General features: G+C 44.5%; 1 protein-coding gene and 1 pseudogene across 2 annotated transcripts in view; one reads left to right on the top strand and one right to left on the bottom strand.

Moving 5' to 3' along the window:
• ASAP2 (ArfGAP with SH3 domain, ankyrin repeat and PH domain 2) overlaps positions 1–20081 on the bottom strand; it is a 195590-nt gene that overhangs the window by 115209 nt on the left and 60300 nt on the right. For both annotated transcript variants that reach the window (XM_012438817.3, XM_012438819.3), the window contains exon 2: positions 6885–6957. In XM_012438817.3, the coding sequence (XP_012294240.1) occupies positions 6885–6957 (73 nt within the window). The remainder of the gene's footprint in view (positions 1–6884; positions 6958–20081) is intronic.
• Positions 9092–15223, top strand: LOC110567903 (eukaryotic translation initiation factor 1-like; annotated as a pseudogene).

Genomic DNA, 20081 nt, shown 5'->3' with positions numbered 1-20081 from the left:
TGTTCTGAACTGCCCTGTTCTATTGATAATATCTATAATAGAAACAGTTCTCTGTATGAATCTCAGCTGTACTTTAACACTGTATTCTAATTAACACTGAAACAACAGGCAGGAACACACACGTAAAGTTGTTTGATTTTCATTTTTCTTTTGTAGGTGGGAGATGGTAAGGATTTGAGGAAAAATCAGCATTTCTTTCTTTGTACATTCAAGAATGTGATAATTTTCTAGATATTCTCATTGAGGGTAGGAATATCATTCTCAATAAGAACGTTCCAACAAGTCCTTACAGCAGAGTAATTCTAGAGAAGTGAAAATGAAAATCTTTTGTTTCTCCATTCCTGACAGAGATGAACTTTTCCACCCACTGATGTGTCAAACAGCTGAAAAATGTTAGCTTCAACTTCCTGGGGCGTGGAGGGAACACCTTTGGGCTGAGCCACAGCCTGGGAAATTTTAGACAAGTAAGAGTTTTAAAGTAAATATGAACTTTTTTCTTTTCTTTTTCTGAGATGGAGTTTCACTCTTGTTGCACAGGCTGCAGTGCAATGGTGTGATCTCGGCTCACTGGAACCTCCGCCTGCCAGGTTCAAATGATTCTCCTGCCTCAGTCTCCCGAGTAGCTGGTATTACAGGTACGTGCCACCATGCCCAGCTAATTTCTGTATTTTTAGTAGAGACGAGGTTTTATGTTGGCCAGGCTGGTCTTGAACTCCTGACCTCAGGTGATCCTCCTACCTTGGCCTCCCAAAGTGCTGGGATTACAGGCGTGAGCCACAGTACCCAGCCTGAATTTTTTTTTTAAGAGGTCAGATAGCAATCCATCACTGAGTGGCAAACCGTTTCTCACAAATCATTATGACAACTGCTTTTGCAAACCCGTGCTAAGACTTTCCAGAAAATAACAGTTGCCATCATTTTGAAGACTGGGAGCAAACATAATACACTGGCTATTGTGCAAGAAGACTATTGTTTTGTATACATGTGGGACACGTGGATGCCCTTTTTGCCCAGTCCAATGTTTAAAGTGGGGATGGGGGGTTCGAGGGTAGGATTCTCAAAGTCCAGGGCCATCACCTGGGAGCTTTTTCAATTAGCAAATACTCAGGCTCCATCCTGGACCTACTGAAGCAGAAACTCTGGGAGTAGGGTCCAGGAATCCCTGTTTTAACAAGACCCCTGGGGGACTCTGATACACTCTCAAGTTTATAATCAGTGCTCTAATGGAGGGATTGGTAAACTTTTTCCTAGAAAGTCAGAGAGTAAGTATTTAAGCAGGGCGCTAATCCCATCATGAGGTACCCCTTCTCATGACCTCATCTAAACCTAATTACTTCCCAAAGGTCCCATCTCCAAACACCATTACATTGAAGGTTGTTGAGGCCATACTCAGGTTACTGTGTAGGTAACAATGGTAAAAACCATTCTTAGCTTTCAGGCTGTGAAAACACAGGTGTCTGGCCATAGTTTGCCAACCTCCATTTTAAGGCATCTTAAATCTTCCTTCTACATAAATCCATATAAAACCTCACAGAAGAGAATACAGGGCCTGTCATAACACACACCACTTATACCTAAAATTTTAAGTTCACCTCTCCTACACTAAGAGGACAGTCTAAGAACATACAGTAGGGACCTGATAATGTATCAACACTCAGTATTTATTGGGCACCTATTATCTGCCCACGCTCATGGCAGCCACTGCAAGGAACACTCAGGAGGTATATCACAGCTGTCACTCTTACCACGTGTATGTCCAGAACCATGTGTGGCATTTTTCATGTTATCTCACTTAATCTTCACTAGCAATCTTAGGACCTATTAAATTCCCATTTTACACATAAGGAAATTGAGGCTCATAGAGGTAAAATAATTGTCCTAACATCACAGGCTTTTTCAGTGGCATGCCAGCTTTTAATCAAGGCTTCTTGGATTCTCTATGTCTTCTTTATCCTAAACGACACTGACTCCCAGAATTGGTCTTTCACCTCAAGGGCTTGTAATTAACTGAGCAAAGGTCAACAGATACACAAGATCTAGAGAACAATCAGGAGCAATATTTAAAGTGTTAACACTCCCTGCATGCTAGGCACCCTTTCATTTGTAGCTGAACAAAAAAGTGGAAATGGATTCAACCTCAGAATCATAAGAACTCAGGAGAGGTGTGGGAGACAGAGTAACGGCTTCTCTACCACCAGATGCCCACATCCTAATCCCTGGAACTTGTGAGTATGTTATGCTACTTGGCAAAGAGGAATTGAAATTGTGGATAGAGTAAAGTGGCTAATCAGCTGAACTTGAGATGGGAAGATATCTGGATTATCTGGGTGAGGCCAATGTCATCACAAGGGTCCTTACATGTAGAAGAAGGCAGAAGAGTCAGTGTTTGCTATGGGACTGAATTGCATCCCTTCCCCCAAATCAATATATGAAAGCCCTAACCCCCAAGGTGATGCTATTTGGAGATGGGGCCACCGGGAAGCATAATAATTAAGTTTAGATGAGGTCAAGAGGGTGAGGCCCTCCTGATGGCATTAGGGTCCTTATAAGAGGAGAAAGCAGACAGCTTGCTTTCTCTCGCTGGTATGTGAGGACACAGGAAGAAGGGGGGCTGTCTGCAAGCCAGGAAGAAGAGAGCCCTCACCAGAACCCAACCACACTGGCACCGTGATCTTAGACTTCCCAGTCCCCAGGCCTGTGAGAAAATAAATTTTTGTTGTTTAACCCACCAGTCCACGGTATTTTGTTATGGCAGTCCAAAGTATCAGAGCAATTCAGTGTGAGAAAGACACCATCGGCCAAGGCCAGCTTTGAAGATGGAAGGGAGCCATGAGCTAAGGAATGCAGGCAGCCTCTAGGAGCTGGCAAAGGAAACTGATTTCCCCTAGAGCCTCAGGGACAGAGCCCTGTTGACACTTTCATTTTAGCCCAGTGAGACCCATGTTGGGTTTCCCACCTGCAGCACTGAAAGATAACTTTGTATCATTTTAAGCCAATTCATTTTGTGGTAATTTGTTATAACAGTGATAAGAAACTATTACAGGGAGGCTGAGGATGGTGGATCACTTGAGGTCAGAAGTTTGAGACTGGCCTAGCCAACATGGTGAAACCCCATCTCCACTAAAAATACAAAAATTAGCTGGGTGTGGTGGTGGACTCCTGTAATTCCAGCTACTCAGGAGGCTGAGGCAGGAGAATCACTTGAACCTAGGAGGCTGCAGTGAGCCAATATCACGCCACTGCATTCCAGCCTGGGCAACAAGAGAGAAGTGTCATCTCAAAAAAAAAGAATCTATTAAAGGAGAGTTGAAGAGGGCTATGCTGAAGTTCAAAGAGGGCTAAGGCTTGATGAAATGGGTAGGGAAGCAAGGGAGGCCTCCCCCAGGTGACTGGGATGGGGGAGCCCATTTACAGCCCGGGTGGGGCTGTGTGAAGTACAGCTGGCACGCAGGAAGCAGTGACAGGTGAACGGCCTGCAGTGAGGGACACTGGGGCAGAGTTGGGCTCAAATGGGGCCAATCTGTGACAAATCAGGAAAGGAGGCAGGAAATCCTGGTCCCAAAGAAGAAATATGAGACAAGAAAAGGAATATGGCAGTATGAGGCATATACGCTAATTTATTCTCACTGTTCTTTCAATCATACATAAGATGAGTGTTCTTCCTATACTGGAATTGCCTTGGGTCCTCACTCTCATGATCAAAACACTATGGGGACTTCTCCTTTGGAATTGGCTGCCTTCAGAGCCCATAACCGTGTGGTTACAGCGCACCTAAGCCACCTGTGGTTGCCAGCACTCAGTCCCTTCTTGAATATGCCTGACTTATTTCTGACATCTAGTTCTAAAAAAATTTAATCTATCCTTAGACTTCTCTACTAAATATATGCAAAAGAATGTGCTACTAAAAGCAGTTCTAAAGAGTTCCAAAGACACTGTGAACGATGTCAGCAACACGACAGGAGAATGCATCACGTTTCCTCAGGTGACTTCTTTGCAGTAGATAACGCCTGTTCCAAAATAAAGATTTCAGGATCACGCTCTGGTTTTAGGACTTAAGACTTTTCAGGACTCAGACTCATGACCTTAGAATAACTCAAACTTGGCATGACATAATAGATGGCTAAAGAATGACAAAAATAGGAGACCCCCTCCAAGGTCAGACGCCAGGCAGCCTGCTGTTATGTGCGGGGCCTAGGAAAAGACATGAGCCCAGGGAGCTGAGTTAAAATCCCACCTTGTCATTGAAGAGCTTTGTGACTTTGAACAAACTTCTCAACTTCCTTGGACCTCAGTCTCCTTTCATAAAGTGGCAAATGCTATTTTAAGCAAACAGGAGAGCATGAGCAGAGGGAAGAAGGCACAAAACATGGCTCGCTGGGAGAAACTGCAAGTTATTTCAAAGAAGGGCACAGAGAAGTCCAGATGGGGAGGGTCGGGACAGGTGGCCTGAGTCTAGGCGATGCACAGGAGCTTGGAACTTGTCTGGTGTTCTGCAGCATGTACTCACCTGAGGTTCATGGTGGGGTGATCAGGGAAGGCAGTGACAGTTTCATAGACAAATGAATTGGAAAGGGTTAAGACCGAAAACCACTCACAATCCACATTACTAGCACATTAAAATCTCTGGATGGTTCTTTAGTAAGAGAACCATCTTTATCCCAACTGCCCTAAAATCCTAAAGCCCACCGAGGCCTTCCTCCTCTCTCACATGCTCTGGAACTGACTTCCACTAACTTCAAAGAGGGTGATGAAAAAATGCTATAGAGTTTGAGGCAGAGAAGTAACACCAGTGGGGTTGCATTTTAGGAAATGACGCTGGGGGGTGGGCAGAAATAGGAATGAGGTTTGTGGCACACACTCAGCAATATGGGTCACCAGGCAAATTAGACAGAAGTGCTGCTAAATCCCTGCAGGCCAGCTTCCTGACACCGTAGCACGAGTACCTTCTCCCTTCAAATGCACGTCTGTTTACAAGCTGCACTGCCGGCTGCTGGGCCAGCCCCGGGAGTCACAGAAGTCCCTCCTCCAGACTAGCAGCAGCCACACAGCCAGTGTTCACACAAGAAGCAGATTATTTCATTTCTATTTCTGATAAAGGCAGCCTTTTCAACATATAACTATAAAATCATTTTTGAATCTGACCAGAATATCAAATACCCCTCAAATTATAAACTCAAAAGCTCAAGTGAACACAGTAAAAAATATCTTCCAAGATACTTTTTGAAATCCGGTGCTTATCAACGAAAGTGGGTGTACCATTTCTAGGTGACTTATTAAAGTCTTCAAGATGTCATTCATGTGCCAGACACACTGAAGGCGTGGTGGCTTTGAAATAGAGCAGGCCACTCACTGCACACAACCCTGACACAAGAGTAAGACCGGCAGGGTCCGAGCTCCAGCTGCACACACATCTCCGGAACACCCTGAACTCTCTGATCTGCAGGTTCCTAATTTGTATAAGGAGAATCAGTGTTGACAAGATTAGCATAATGTAGAGAAAGCACAAGACACATAAGCCTTCAAAAAGATAAAAACTATCATTATTGCTCCCTGCCCCACACATGATCCAGGTAAAAAAGCTAGAGGCGGATGGCCACCTTCCACATCAGTTTTAGAAAAGGCCTGCCAATTTCCCCTGCTGTAATTCTGACTAGGGTTGGGGTGAATCTTGAGATCAATCTGGGGAGGCCTGACACTTTACAGTGGTGACTCTTCTAACCCATGCACATCACATGTTTCTCATTTAGGTCTTACTTCATTTTGGTCAGCAGCGTTCTGTGGTTGTTGATGTAGGATTCCTGTGCATCTTCTGTTAAATTTGTTCCTAAATACACTTGGCAATGTTCAACTGTAACATCATCCTGCACTTGGGATTTCCTGCTAGATTCTTCACGATCGTGGCTCACACAGCTCTCATGGGGGTAGAGTCAAGAGCAACAATTGGAGCTTGTGCCTGCCCTGTTGTAACTGGAAGGGGGGGGTCAGCTGGAATGTGCACTTTCAGGCTCTTCCCCTTCCCTCCTGACACCACGACCACCTAAGGCACTCCCTGTCCTCCTGCTCCAATCACCCCTTTCACTAAAGAAAGACACCACGAGGGTGAGGGGAAACAGTACAGATGAAGGGACCTGACTACTTCTCTTGGGGCAGATCCCAGGCCCCTCCCCCTCCTGCCCTGTCACCCAGACTCTATCTGCACCTAAGCAGGGACAAGCTCCCCTGAGCAACCCGTCAGCCCTGTTTCAGTCTCTTAGGGACAGTTCCTAGTCCCCCACCTTCTTGTTGCTGAGTGAAATCATACAGTCACTTAATGACTTTTAACAAATATTTTCTATCACTCACAGGATTTGTACAAGGGAAGATACGCCACAGGTGACCTACTTGTCATCTTTAAGCCAAAAGTTGTGTGGGTTTAAAAATACATGTACGTGTAAATCTAGATCAAACATTACATCATGTTTTATATTTATTCATTTTATTCCTACACTAGAAAAGGCAAGACCAGGTAGGAGAGAAATGGAAATGGCACTGTGACACAGTTAACGGCAAAAACCAAATGACTGAGGCAGGAATGAGTCCAGGTCCCCATCAGCCAGGCTGACAAAGTGGGTACATACAGGACCACGCTCCAGAAAACAGGAAGCTCAATGTGAGACAGACAGCGCAGTGGGCGATGGGGGATGAAATCCCACACCTGAATCAGACGACCGGCAAAACAAAACATACTTCTCAAAAATAAACATCCCAGCTCACCTCTGTGATCTGCATGCCCCAAAAAAGGAGTTTGGTTGGCTAATTTGTTAATGGTCATCACTATTAAGGTACCAGGACTTTAAATGCAACATTTTCCACACAGAAACCCCTATGGAAGAATGTATACTCACTCATCCCAGAGATGTTGATTGCTTTCACGGATTTCTTCATTTTGTAAAGAACCATCCGATCCACGTCCAAAGCCTAAAATGTAGAGAACATAGTCATTAAACTGTGTCTGTGCTGAGACCACACTAGCAGCAAGCACCACGTGGGTGCCACCCTGACGGCCCTGCTTGCCTCTGCCAGGTCCCTCAGTACCTGTTTCTGAGAGAGAAGCCCTCAGTGTGGTGTGGAAGACTGGTTTCCCAACAGCACTGAGTGAAAGCTTGTTGGCAATTACTGAAAAGCAACTCCTCCTCTCCGGCCTCATCCTCCTGCAGCATTTGAGCTGTCTCCTACCCACAGCACCTGCTGGGCCTGAGTCCTCTGCAGTGAAGTGAGTTACCCCAGTGGAACCCTCAGTTCTCCCAGGTTACCAGCAAGGCTCCGAAATGTGCCTGCCCACCAGGGACTCTCACTGTGCCTGTGCCCCTTCTCCCTACAGAGCCCTGACAAGGGGGAGGTGAACCCACTCCAGATTCAAAAAAACCCAAATATCATTAGCTTGTAAGCTCTGTTAGAAGATGGGTCCTAATGCTTCCCAAGCCTCAGACTTCTTCTCCAGAAACCAGCAGGAACAATGCCCACTTTGCAGGGTTGAATAATTAGAGGCACTCACGCATATAATATTCAGCATATATTTACAGACCAGCTACTACATGGCAGCTGTCTAGGGCACTCACAATGCCCAGGACATAGGAGGTGCTCAAACAGTATTTGTTCAAAGACTAATCATACCTGGAGATTTAATTACATCTCAACTTTCACAATAGATACAAAGGTAAAAAGATCCCTTTTTTTTTTTTTTGAGACGGGGTCTTGCTCTATCGCCCAGGCTGGAGTGCAGTAGCGCAATCTCGGCTCACTGTAGCCTCCATCTCTGCCAGGTCCCTCAGCACTTGTTTCCAGGAGACAAGCCCTCAGTGGTGTGGAAGACTGGTTTCCCGATGGCACTGAGCGGAACCCTCCTGGGTTCAAGCAATTCTCCTGCCTCAGCCTCCCAAGAAGCTGGGATTATAGGGGTATGCCACCACACCTGGCTAATTTTTGCATTTTATTGAGATGGGATTTCACCATGTTGGCCAGGCTGGTCTCAAACTCCTGACCCCAGGTGATTCACCTGTCTCGGCCTCCCAAGGTGCTGGGTAAAAAGTCCTTTCAGCCCACTTAAACAACATAGAAAAACAAAGGGTGAGTTGTGACTGGAAGGAGAGAACATTCGTGAACTGGATTAGTGAGGCCAATCACAGGCTATCTTATAAAAACTAAATGAAGCACCCAGCCCTACAGCTACTGACATATAATAACTACTGCTATTGAGTGTCCATTATTACCCCATAGTGAGTTTAGACCATAAAAACCTGCAAGGACCTATCATCCGAAATACAACACAGCTCCTCAGAGCAATGGATTCTGGACTTCCAGCCTTCCTGAAATCACCTCTTGAACCAGTTTTCAATAGCAGAATCAAAAGCCCTAGTTCTAATGCCACAATTATTGGATGCTGAAAACAGACATGATTAGTGCTGGCAATTTTAAATGGAAAAATGATCACAAGGCACCAGACATTTGACAGAGTGGCTGTAATACAAAGAGGAGTTATAATCATGTCATTATACATTTGTCCAAGCCCATGGAATGTACAAGAGTGAGCCCTAATGTGCAGTACAGATATGGGTGACAGTGACGTGCCCTTGTCAGTTCACTGAGGTCACCTGGGTACCACTTGTGGTGCGGAATGTTAATAATGGAGAAGGCTGTGCATGTCAAGGGACAGGGGCATTTGGAAAGTTTCTGTATTGTCCGTTCCATTTTCCTGTGAACCTAAAACTAAAAATGTCTATTTAAATAAAAAAGGCATTCTTTTCTGCCTTACTAAAGAGTAGACAGTTACTGATACAAGATCATCAAGATTTCTTATATGGAGTTAACTCGTGTTTTCCTAAGTGGTCATCTCTGATCCATTCCTACCTTCCTTCAAGATATAAAAGGGGATTTGGAAACAGTAAATAACTCAGAAAAATCACAATTGAATTCTCTTTCTCATGTAGTCTCATGACTTTTCTGCCCCAGTCTGCCAGCCACAGCCCAGGCCTGGCTTAGCCAGCACCAGCCGGCAGACTGAGGTTGTGCTCAGGGCTATGCCAGCAACACCAGTTCCTGAAGCTTAGACCACATGTCGGACAGCACAGCTCTCCCATCCCAGGTGAGGGGCCATTCTTGAAAAGCACATTTGATCTAGTACCGCGCAGCCTAGCACTCCCGCAGAATCTAGGCCTGCCCAGGTTTTGCCACTGGCTACAGCAGGATCTGATCCACACTCATAATATTAATAAAAGCCGCTCCTCTTTCTAAGCCTCCCCACAGATACTGGAAGACACCAATGCCAGCCTGTCAGTCTCTCTGGAAGCATTAGAAGTCAGCCACCATTTCTACTAAGCACCTTCCATGGGCCAGGAAGTGTAAAGGGAGAAAACACCTCACGAATAATTAAGAAAAAGAGGCAAGGCATGGTGGCTCACGCCTTTAATCCCAGCACTTTGAGAGGCTGAGGTAGGAGGATCACTTGAGGTCAGGAGTTCAAGACCAGCCTAGCCAACATAGTGAAACCCCATCTCTACTAAAAATACAAAAATTAACCAAGTGTGGTGGTGGATGCCTGTAATCCCAGCTACTCAGGAGGCTGAGGAAGAAGAATCGCTTGAACCTGGGAGGGAGGGGTTGCAGTGAGCTAAGATTGCACCACTGCACTCAAGCCTGGGTGTCAGAGTGAGACTCTGGGCAGGTCTCTGGGCAGGTCCAGCCCAGGCAGCATAAAGCTTCCTGGTGTTCTCAGAATAACATCTTTAGCAAGCTTTAAAAAACCGATCATCTGAGCCCCGCCTGCTTCTCCAACATCAACTCCTGACATTCTCCCCACTTTCACACTTACCCTAAACTTCCATCATAACAGCTACCTGTGGCTCCCCTCCACCTTCTTCCAGCATGTGCACACGCTCCTCTCTCCTGAGAATATCCTCCCTGACCCTACTAGTTGGTTCAGTGCTGTCTCCCTCTCCTGAGAAGGCCTCTGATGCCTCCCCACCCCCACTCCAGGGTAGCAGGTGCGCATCTTAGCTTTTCCCCTAACATCCTGTACTTAGCATTTCATCGGATAAAATGGCCTGAGCACCTACTACCTGCCAGGTATTACAACACAATGGTGAGGAAAACAGGACAAGGCAATGCCGGTCCCTTCTTGGAATTCACAATCCTGCAAAAGATAATTCCCTAGAGAAACAAATTACCGATGAAAACAGGAGCCCAGGACTTACTGCATGCACACAACTGCTTTTTTCACTTGTCCAGCTCAGCCTCTAGACCTGTGCTGTCCACTGCAGCAGCTACCAGCATATGTCTACGGAGCCCTTGAAATGTGGCTAGGCTGAGTGCGGTGGCTCACTAATCCCAGCACTTTGGGAGGCCAAGGCAGGTGAATCACCTGAGGTTGGGGTTCGAGAATAGCCTAACATGAAGAAACCCCATCTCTACTAAAAATACAAAATTAGCCAGGCATGGTAGTGCATGTCTGTAATCCCAGTTACTTGGGAGGTCGAGGCAGGAGAATTGCTTGAACCCGGGAGGCAGAGGCTGCGGTGAGCCAAGATGGCTCCATTGTACTCCAGCCTGGGCAACAAGAAGGAGACTCCATCAAAAAAAAAAAAGAAAGAAAAGAAAAGGAAAAGAAATGTGGCTAAATGCCACATTAAAACAATACTGTGGACATCTTAGGTTATAGAAAATATCAACAAAATTAATCATACCGCCTCTGTTTAGTTTTTTTAATGCTTTCCTCTAAGGTCACTGTTATTTTTCATCGTATCCCCAGTGCCTACCAGAGAGCCTGCCATAGAACAGGAATCAAGAACAAGCTGAGGAAAGGATGACGAGCCCAAAAGGCAGGGGCTCAAGTGCCAGGCAACCGTGCTACCCAGAGGGGAGCAGGGAGAACTGGGCTTGAAGGTTACTCAGGCCACAGGGAGGGTAACAGATTAGGGGAGGCAGGAAGTGCATTCAGGGAGAGGCTACACACAGAAGAGGGAACTGGCTGGAACCCAAGGTTCAGGCCATTCGGGGCTACGGCTAGGCAGCAGCCATTCAAGAAAAGGCAGCCAGGGAGGTCTGTGCTGCCTCTCTTAACCAGATTTCAGCCCTCCTGCCTCTGACACTCCCATAGATGTTAGAGTGATCTTGTGTCTATAGGAGTTTGGCTCAACCATGCTAAAAACATGAGGACTAGGCTGGGCGCGGTAGTTCACACCTACTATAATACCAGCACTTTGGAAGGCCAAGGTGGGAAGAATGTTTGAGGCCAGGAGCTTGAGACCAACCTGGGCAACATAGTGACAGCCTGTCTCTACAAAAAATAAAAATAAAAGTTAGGCGGGCATGGGAACACTCACCTGTAATCCTAGGCTGAGAAGGGAGGATCACTTAAACCCATAAATTGGAGGCTGCAGTGAACCAAGATTGCGCCACTGCCCTCTAGCCTGGGCGACAGGCAGACCCGTCTCTTAAAAGAATAAAAAACCACAACGAAAAAAACCCAGACAAACGAAAAAACAAAGCATGGGAGGTAAACTTCAATCTGATCACAGACAACATACCTTAATAACACAGCTGAACTCTGACAAATTTCCTCCCATATTACATCATGGGACATACCCCTCCCTAATCATTTACTGCATAAAACTCTTGAAAATATAGGTCACCATATGGAATCTTCTACCTTTGTTACAGAAGAGGAAGTCGTGCTTCCTGAACTCAGGGACAAGTGCATAAACTTGCTTTTCCACAATCTGTTAAACAGATTAGAAATAAAGGTGAGGTAGGTGGAAGAGGTAATTTTTAATTAAAAGTACAAGCGGGAAAAGCAATTATCTCCCTATTCAAAAACACACCCTTCATTATGGTATATATTTATAGATAATTAAAATTAAACTTGGTCAAGACAAGAAGCTACAATGATTGTTTAAGACTGAGTGTTAGGCCAGACTCGGTGGCTCATGCCTGTAATCCCAGCACTTCGGGAGGCCGAGGGGGGCGATCAATTGAGGTCAGAAGTTCCAGACCAGCCTGGACAACATGGTAAAACTCTGCCTCTACTAAAAATACAAAAATTAGCTGGGCATGGTGGTGCATGCTTGTAATCCCAGCTACTCGGGAGGCTGAGGCAGAAGAATCACTTGAACCTGAGACCAGAGATTGCACCACTGCACTCTGGCGTGGGCAACAGAATGAGACTCTGCCTCAAAAAAAAAAAAAAAAAAGAAGATTGAGTGCTAAACAGTCTTATGCCAACTATATATAAAAACATCACTGGAAGTCCCAGCTAGGGCAATTAGACAAAAGAAAGAAATAAAGGGCTTCAAATTGGAAAGGAAGAAGGTGAGTTAGCCTTGTTCGCAGATGATGTGATCTTATATTTGGAAAAACCCAAAGACACCATCAAAAACTATCAGAACTGAAGAAACCGCCTTTGCAAAAATTGTAACTGAGATCATTATTACAGTGAAAGAGATCTGACCTAACTGAATCCAACCTGTTTCTAACCTCCAAGCTGTCCTTGTTCATTCCTGGGCATAGGCTGAACTGTCTTTGGTAGGAACTCAGTTTATGGTTTAGCTTTGAAACAAAGACAACAACGGGCCCTTTCCCAAAATAAACCCCCCTTCCTGCCTGGGGACTAGATAGCCTTTGCAGGACTAATACATTAGCCACAAGCTTAGAAATTATGATTTCGGAGTCATGCAGCTGGAGGCTGCAAGATTCTGACCCTCCTCACATTGCTCCTGGGGATAACATCACTATTGTAAAACCTAAGATCAGTGCTTGAGATATTTTGCAGACCCTGCATTCAATGGATCAGCTGGTACCACCTGGATCAAAAAATCTGGCTCATCTGCTCCTGTGGCCCCCACCCAGGAATGAGTTTGTCTCTGACCCGACCAATCAGCACTCCCAACTCACTGGCCCTGACCCACCAAATTATCCTTAAAAACTCTGATCCCTGAATTCTCCAGGAGATTGATTTGAATAATAATAAAACTCCAGTCTCCTGCACAGCGGGATCTGCGTGAATTACTCTTTCTCTACTGCAATTTCCCTGACTTGATAAATCAGCTCTGTCTAGGCAGCAGCAGGCAAGATGAACCTGTTGCGTGATTACATTGATAAATTCAGTAAAGTTGCAGGATACAAAATCAACATACAAAAATTAGTAGCATTTCTATATGCCAACAGTGAACAATCTGAAAAATAAATCAAGAAACAATCCCATTTACAATAGCTACAAATAAAATTAAATACCTAGGAATTAGCCAAAGAAGTAGAGGATCTTTACAATGAAAACTATAAAGCAATGATGCAAGAAATTGAAGAGGACAACCAAAAAAATGAAAAGATATTCCATATTTGTGGATTGAAAGAATCAATATTGTTAAACTGTCCATACTACCCAAAGCAATTTACAGATTCAATGCAATCTCCATCAAAATACCAATGCTGTTCTTCACAGAAATAGAAAAAATAGCCCTACATATATATAGAATACAAAAGACTGAATAGCCAAAGTATCCTGAGCAAAAAGAACAAAACTGGAGGAATCACATTACCTGACTTCCAATTATACTCTAGAGTTATAGTAGCCAAAACAGTATGGTACTGGCATAAAAAGAGACACAGACTAATGGAATAAAGAACTCAGAAATAGATCCATACATTTACAGTGAACTCATTTTTGACAAAAGTGCCAAGAACACACACTGGGGAAAGGACAATTTCTTCAGTAAATGGTGACAGGAAAACTGGATATCCATATGCAGAAGAATAAAACTAGACCCCTATCTTTCACCATATACAAAAATCAAATCAAAGTGGGCTAAAGACTTAAATCTATGGCCTCAAACTATGAAACTCCTATAATAAAACACTGGAGAAACTTCAGGACATTGATCTGGGCAAAGGCTTCTTGAGTAATACCCCACAAGCATAGGCAACCAAAGCAAAAATGGATAAATGGGATCATATCAAGTTAAAAAGCTTATGCACAGCAAAGGAAACAATCAACCAAGTGAAGAGACAACCCACAGAATGGGAGAAAACTATCCATCTGACAAGGAATTAATAACCAAAATATGTAAGAAGCTCAAACTATAGGAAAAATCTAATGATCCAATTTTAAAATGGGCAGAAGATCTAAATAGACATATCTCCGGAGAAGACATACAAACGGCAAACAGGCACACAAAAAGGTGTTCAACATCACTGATCATCTGAGAAATGTAAATCAAAACTATAATGATACCATCTCACCCCAGTTAAAATGGTTTATATGCAAAAGGCAGGCAATATCAAATGCTCATGGGGATGTGGAGGAAAGGGAACCCCTGTACATTATTGGTGGGAATGTGAATTAGTACAACCACTATGGAGAAAGAGCTATTATATGACCCAGCAACCCCACTGCTGTGTACACACCCAAAAGAAAGGAAATCAGTATATTAAAGAGATACCTGCTCTCCCATGTTTACTGCAGCACTGTTCACAATGGCCAAGATTTGGAAACAATCTAAGTGTCCATTAACAGACAAATGGATAAAGAAAATGTGGTTCATATACACAATGGAGTACTATTCAGCCATAAAAAAGAACAAGATCCTGTCATCTGTAAAGACATAGATGGAAACAGAGGTCATCATATTCAGGGAAATAACTCACGTACAGAAAGACAAACACTCCATGTTTTCACTGATTTATGGGAGCTAAGAAAAAAAAATTAAAACAGCCCCAGTCACTGAGCTGCCGCTGAGGACTCAGCAGCCTCCCCCTTGAGCCCCCTCACTTCCCTAAGTTCCATCCCCGCTGCCTGCCTTTTCCCGCCGCCACCGCCACAGGCCATTTCCACCGAGGAAAGGGAATTGTATCATATGTCCACTATCCCAAACCTCTGAATTCAACCCCTTTGCTGATGGCAAGTAAGGGTGATGACCTATTTCCTGCTGGCACTGAGAATTATATCCATATAAGAATTCAACAGAGAAATGGGAGGAAGACCCTTACTATTGTCCAGGGGATTGCTGATGATTATGGCAAAAATAAACTAGTGAAGGCATTTAAGAAGAAGTTTGCCTGCAATGGTACTGTAACTGAGCACCCAGAACGTGGAGAAGTAATTCAGCTACAGGGTGACCAGTGCAATAACATATGCCATTTCCTCTTAGAGACTGGACTGGCTAAGGATGATCAGCTGAAGGTTCATGGGTTCTAAGTGCTTGTGGCTCACTGAAGCTTAAGAGGACTTCCTTGTAATGAGTAGAATTTCCCTTCTGTCCCTTGTCACAAGTTGAAAAACCTCACAGTTTATATAATGTAATCGTTTGGGATTCACTTTTAACTTGGACTAGTGTAATACTTTCATGCAATAAACTGAAAAGAGTCATACAAAAAAATTAAAACAATTGAACTTATGGAGTCAGAGAGTAGAAGGATGGTTACCAGAGGCTGGGAAGGGTAGCTGGGGTAGGGCAGGAGTGGGGATGGTAAATGGGTACAAAAATATACAGGCAGATAGAATGAATAACATCTAGTATTTGATAGAAACGGGGTGACAAAAGTCAACAATACTTTATTATACATTTAAAAATAACTTAAAGAGTGTAATTGGGATGTAACACAAAAGAAGGATAAATGCTTTGAGGTGATGGAAGTCCCGTTTACCTAATGTGATTATGTACTGCACACTGCATGCCTGTATCAAAATATCTCATGTACCCCATAAAAATATATACCTACTATGTACCCACCATAATTAAAATTTTTTTTTAAACTGAAATCTTAAAGCAAGAAAAAACAAAGCTTGAGTATCTGGAAGCAAAGGTGTCTACCCATCAGGCTGAGAATTCCAACCAGACCAGGCACTCACCTACCATGCTCCCCAAACAAAAATTCCACTCCAGCTCAGAGAGGGGGAAAAAGCAACTTTCACCAGACTTATGTGTAAAAACCACTAACAAAGGCAAGAACCTAACGGACCCTGAGACCAGAGCGGGGCCGGCACCACAGCTGCCGCCTGGCCACACCTCATTAATTTTCAGGCGCCAGGCGGAAGCTGACCTTCAGTTTGTCAAACAAATTTTACAGTGTGAATTTATCACAAGAACAAGAGCTGGGGATGTGTCCCAAGTATTTCCAAGGAAAACCACCGTTTTCAACCATGTTAAAAGCATCTGTTTGAATTCCCAAATTCTTCTATAGGCTCCTCTCCAGTCACCGAGGGGCCTCTTCCCATCTCTGCTGCTCAGCTGAGCTGGAGCCAGGGGACGGGGACAGTGTGTGGGGACAGTGAGGAGGGCACACAATGCAGGTAAGGAAAGTCCATCACAGGAAAGACCACCACGAGCTGTTCACTCATTTTCCCCACCTGTGCTGTCCAACAGGGTAGCCACAGAGGAATGTTTCAATCAAGATTCGTTAAAATTTCATATTCAGTTCCTCAGGCCTTGCTACCTCCTGCAAGAGCTCAGGCCATCCACACAGCACAGTGGCCTCTGAATGTCCCCAACCCCATGCTTCTCTTCCTCTGCCCATGGGCCCCACTATACTGCCTAAGGGTGGTGCCACCACCTCTGGGGTCACCTGGAGGCCCTGGCCCTGGTTCCTCCATGGGCTCAGCATCAACATCACCCTGTGCCCACCCTCCTCCAGGTGGGGGCTCCTCTACCTATTCTGGGTCCCTACAAAACCTTACGAGGTCTCCAGCCTGTATCACCACAGACTGGATGGTGCAGGCCAAGTCCACTGTTGGAGATGACCTGGCTCAGGGTGGGCACACGGCGGCCTGCAGGCTGGTTTTTATCCAACTGTGAGCTAAGAGTGTTTCCAGACGAACATTTCCAATGAACGCAAGATGGGGTCACAGGAAAGACCAACTGAACCCCAATTAAATGTTATGCTCCCCAAAAGGATCCCTCTCTTCCCTTAGGAGACCTGCTGTACCCCGCTCCTCCCAGCCCTGACCAGGAGCTCGTACTGGGGGCAGCACAGCACGTTTGTCCCCAGCACCCTGAGTTCTCAATGTGAACCAGAGGGAGTGGGAAGGGGCAGGCTTCCTTCTTGGAATCCCAAGATGCTGCCCTGGAGAGGGCAGAGGCCTGCAGCAGTCAGGTGGCCCCAGCACGCTCCACTCTCCCATCCCATCTCCTCTCCCCCCGTTCTGTGGACAAAAGGCCAGACTAAGAGGAAGGGACATTTCTGAAAGACAGCAGACAAAACACAAAACAAAACAAAACACTCCCAGGTCTGTGCCCCAAGAATGGCTTTGCCAAGAAGAGTCGAACAAACATTTACATGGCAGTTTTGTCTCATCACACATTCAACCCTTCAGAAAGTAACAGAGAGCATTAATGACAGTGTCAGATATTTCCAGAAGCCCTTTGGGAAGCGTAGACTCGCACTGTGGTCTGCGGACTCCATTTAAAGCCAAAGCAATAATGAACCTGCCTCCTTCTGGGAATAAAGCCAGGCCTGAAGAATAGCAGGTGTCGCTAAGAATTAGGATCAAATACATGTCTGAGCTAAGTCACAGCTGAGGAAAACGTGTGCCTAAGGACAAATGAGAAGGGCACGTTTTAGTATTATCTTAAAACATTAAAATTACTCAGAGTAAATACACATCTGCAACAGAAGACATGGACAGGCTGTTCTAGCAATCCTCAAAACAGCCCCCAACTGGATAAACAGAAGTGTCGATGGTAAAATGAATAAACTGATGATGGACATTCATACAACAGAATGCTACACAGCAACGGGAGAGAACAAACTTAGCCAGAACACGACTGAATCTGACAAAAATGTTGAGCAAAAGAATACATGCAGTATAAAAAGTTCAAAAATAGGCAAAACTAAATTGTTTATGTTTAAGGATGTACACTTTGTTGGCAAAATACACACCGAGGCAAGCTGAGGGTTGCAATCAGGGCAGGGGCCGCCTCTGACAGCATTACGATGGGACAGGCCCGTGAGGTGCAATTGGGAGTGCTGGCCAAGACCAGGCTTCATAATCAGTTTTTTTTTTTTCTTTTTAGATAGAGTCTTGCTCTGTTGCTCAGGCTGGAGTGCAGTGGCGCATTCTTGGCTCACTGCAACCTCGGCCTTCCAGGTTCAAGTGATTCTCATGCCTCAGCCTCCCGAGTAGCTGGGACTACAGGCATGCACTATTACGCCTGGCTAATTTTTATATTTTTAATAGAGACAGGGTTTCACCATGTTGGCAGGGCTGATCTCAAACTCCTAGCCTCAAGTGATCCGTCTGCCTCGACCTCCCAAAGTGCTTGTACATGGTCTTCATAATCATTCTTTAAATGCCATTTGTATCAATAGCAAAGACATGGAATCAACCCAGGTACCATCAATGGTGGACTGGATAAAGAAAACGTGGTACATATATACCATGGAATACAATGCAGCCATAAAAAAGAACTAAATCATGTCCTTTGCAGCAAATGGATGCAGCTGGAGACCATAATCCTAAGCAAATTAACACAGAGACGGAAAACTAAATACTCATGTTCTCACTTTTAAGTGGGAGCTAAATGTTAAGTATTCATGGACATAAAGATGCCAACAATAGAAACTGGAGACTGCTAGAGCGGGGAGAGAGCGGGTAGGGGTTGAAATCTAACTGGTGGGTACTATGCTCAGTACTTGAGTGATGGCATCAATCATGCTACAAAACTCAGCATCACACAATATATCCATGTAACAAACCTGCACATATACCCCCAGATCTAAAACAAAAGTTGAATTTTTAAAAAAGATTTCATTGAAATAAAAATAAAATATGCTATGTATATGTATATATATAGGATATATTAGTAAGAATACAAGTAAAATTAAAGCATTTTTTAAAGAAAAGAAATTAGAGTTGGCAAAAGAACTGGAAAATGCTGCCAGAATGAAAGTGAACCTCAGGGGTAATTTATTAGCCTAGAATGTTGGTTGAGCACAGAAAGCAAAAGGGACTTAGGAATCCCTCAGTTCCATTTCGAAACCATCAGAGAGAAGTAGAGACTGAGGCAAAAACTGAACACAGGTCTACCAGCTCAGGCCTGGGCTTTTCTCCCCAGCATCAGGCGCTTCCCACCCTGGGAGGTGGTTTTGGGCACTCTTACTAAACTACTTAATCTTACAAATAACATCTGAGCTCCTTAAGTAGCAACCTTGAGGGCAGGCAAACAGAAAATAATCACTTCTTTCATTTTCTCCTAGATGATTTCCTTTCTGAGATTCCATTCCCTTCTTGACCAGAATGGGGTGGTAGGAGAGTTCATACCTCTGCAGAGGAAGGCTAGCCTCGGTCACAAGGTGCACCCAGATCTGCAGGCCCCCCCAGCAGGGAGAGAGGCTGGTCTGTGGGGTACAGCACTGAGGACAAAACACAAGTAAAGCGGCTCTACAGAAGAGGAAAAGGCAGCCTGGTGCAGTGGCTCATGCCTGCAACCCCAATACTTTGGAAGGCTGAGGTGGGCAGAGTACCCGAGCCTAGGCATTTGAGACAGGCCTAGGCAACATAATGAGACCCCCCATCTCTACAAAAAATACAAAATTAGCCGGGTGTGGTGGTATGTGCCTGTGGTCCCAGTTATTGGTGAGGCTGAGGCAGGAGGATCACTTGAGTCTGGGAGGTCCAGGCTGCACTGAGCTGACTGTGCCACCGCACTCCAGCCTGGGCAACACACTGAGATCTTGTGTCAAAAGAAAAAGATAAAAAGGCAATCGTTTTTATAAAAATTCCATCTCCAGAAGTAGAAAATTACAAGCTTATTTATTAAACCCATTAAACACACACACACACACACACACACACACACACAAACACTGTAAAAGCAGGGGAAAATAAGCTGTTATAAAAAAGGAAAGACAGGTGATGTATCAAACACTTAAACTCTGTGTGTATATAAAGATACAAAAAGAAAATAATCGTTTTAGGAAAAGTTGGAAGAATTGTTTCTCCACTTTTAAACTATCATTAACACGAATACATTATTGGGTAATTTTTTTAAATTAAAAAAACGAAAAGTACTTCAATATCCTACACTTTATTACCTTTTCTCTTCTCCTCCCATCAA

This window comes from Aotus nancymaae, unplaced genomic scaffold, assembly GCF_030222135.1.
Source record: "Aotus nancymaae isolate 86718 unplaced genomic scaffold, 86718_ANA_hifiasm-v0.15.2.pri h1tg000057l, whole genome shotgun sequence".
In the NCBI taxonomy this organism is placed as follows: Eukaryota; Metazoa; Chordata; class Mammalia; order Primates; family Aotidae; genus Aotus; species Aotus nancymaae.
The sequence above is the reverse complement of the archived record's forward strand: the minus strand, read 5'-3'. Positions and strand labels throughout refer to the sequence as shown.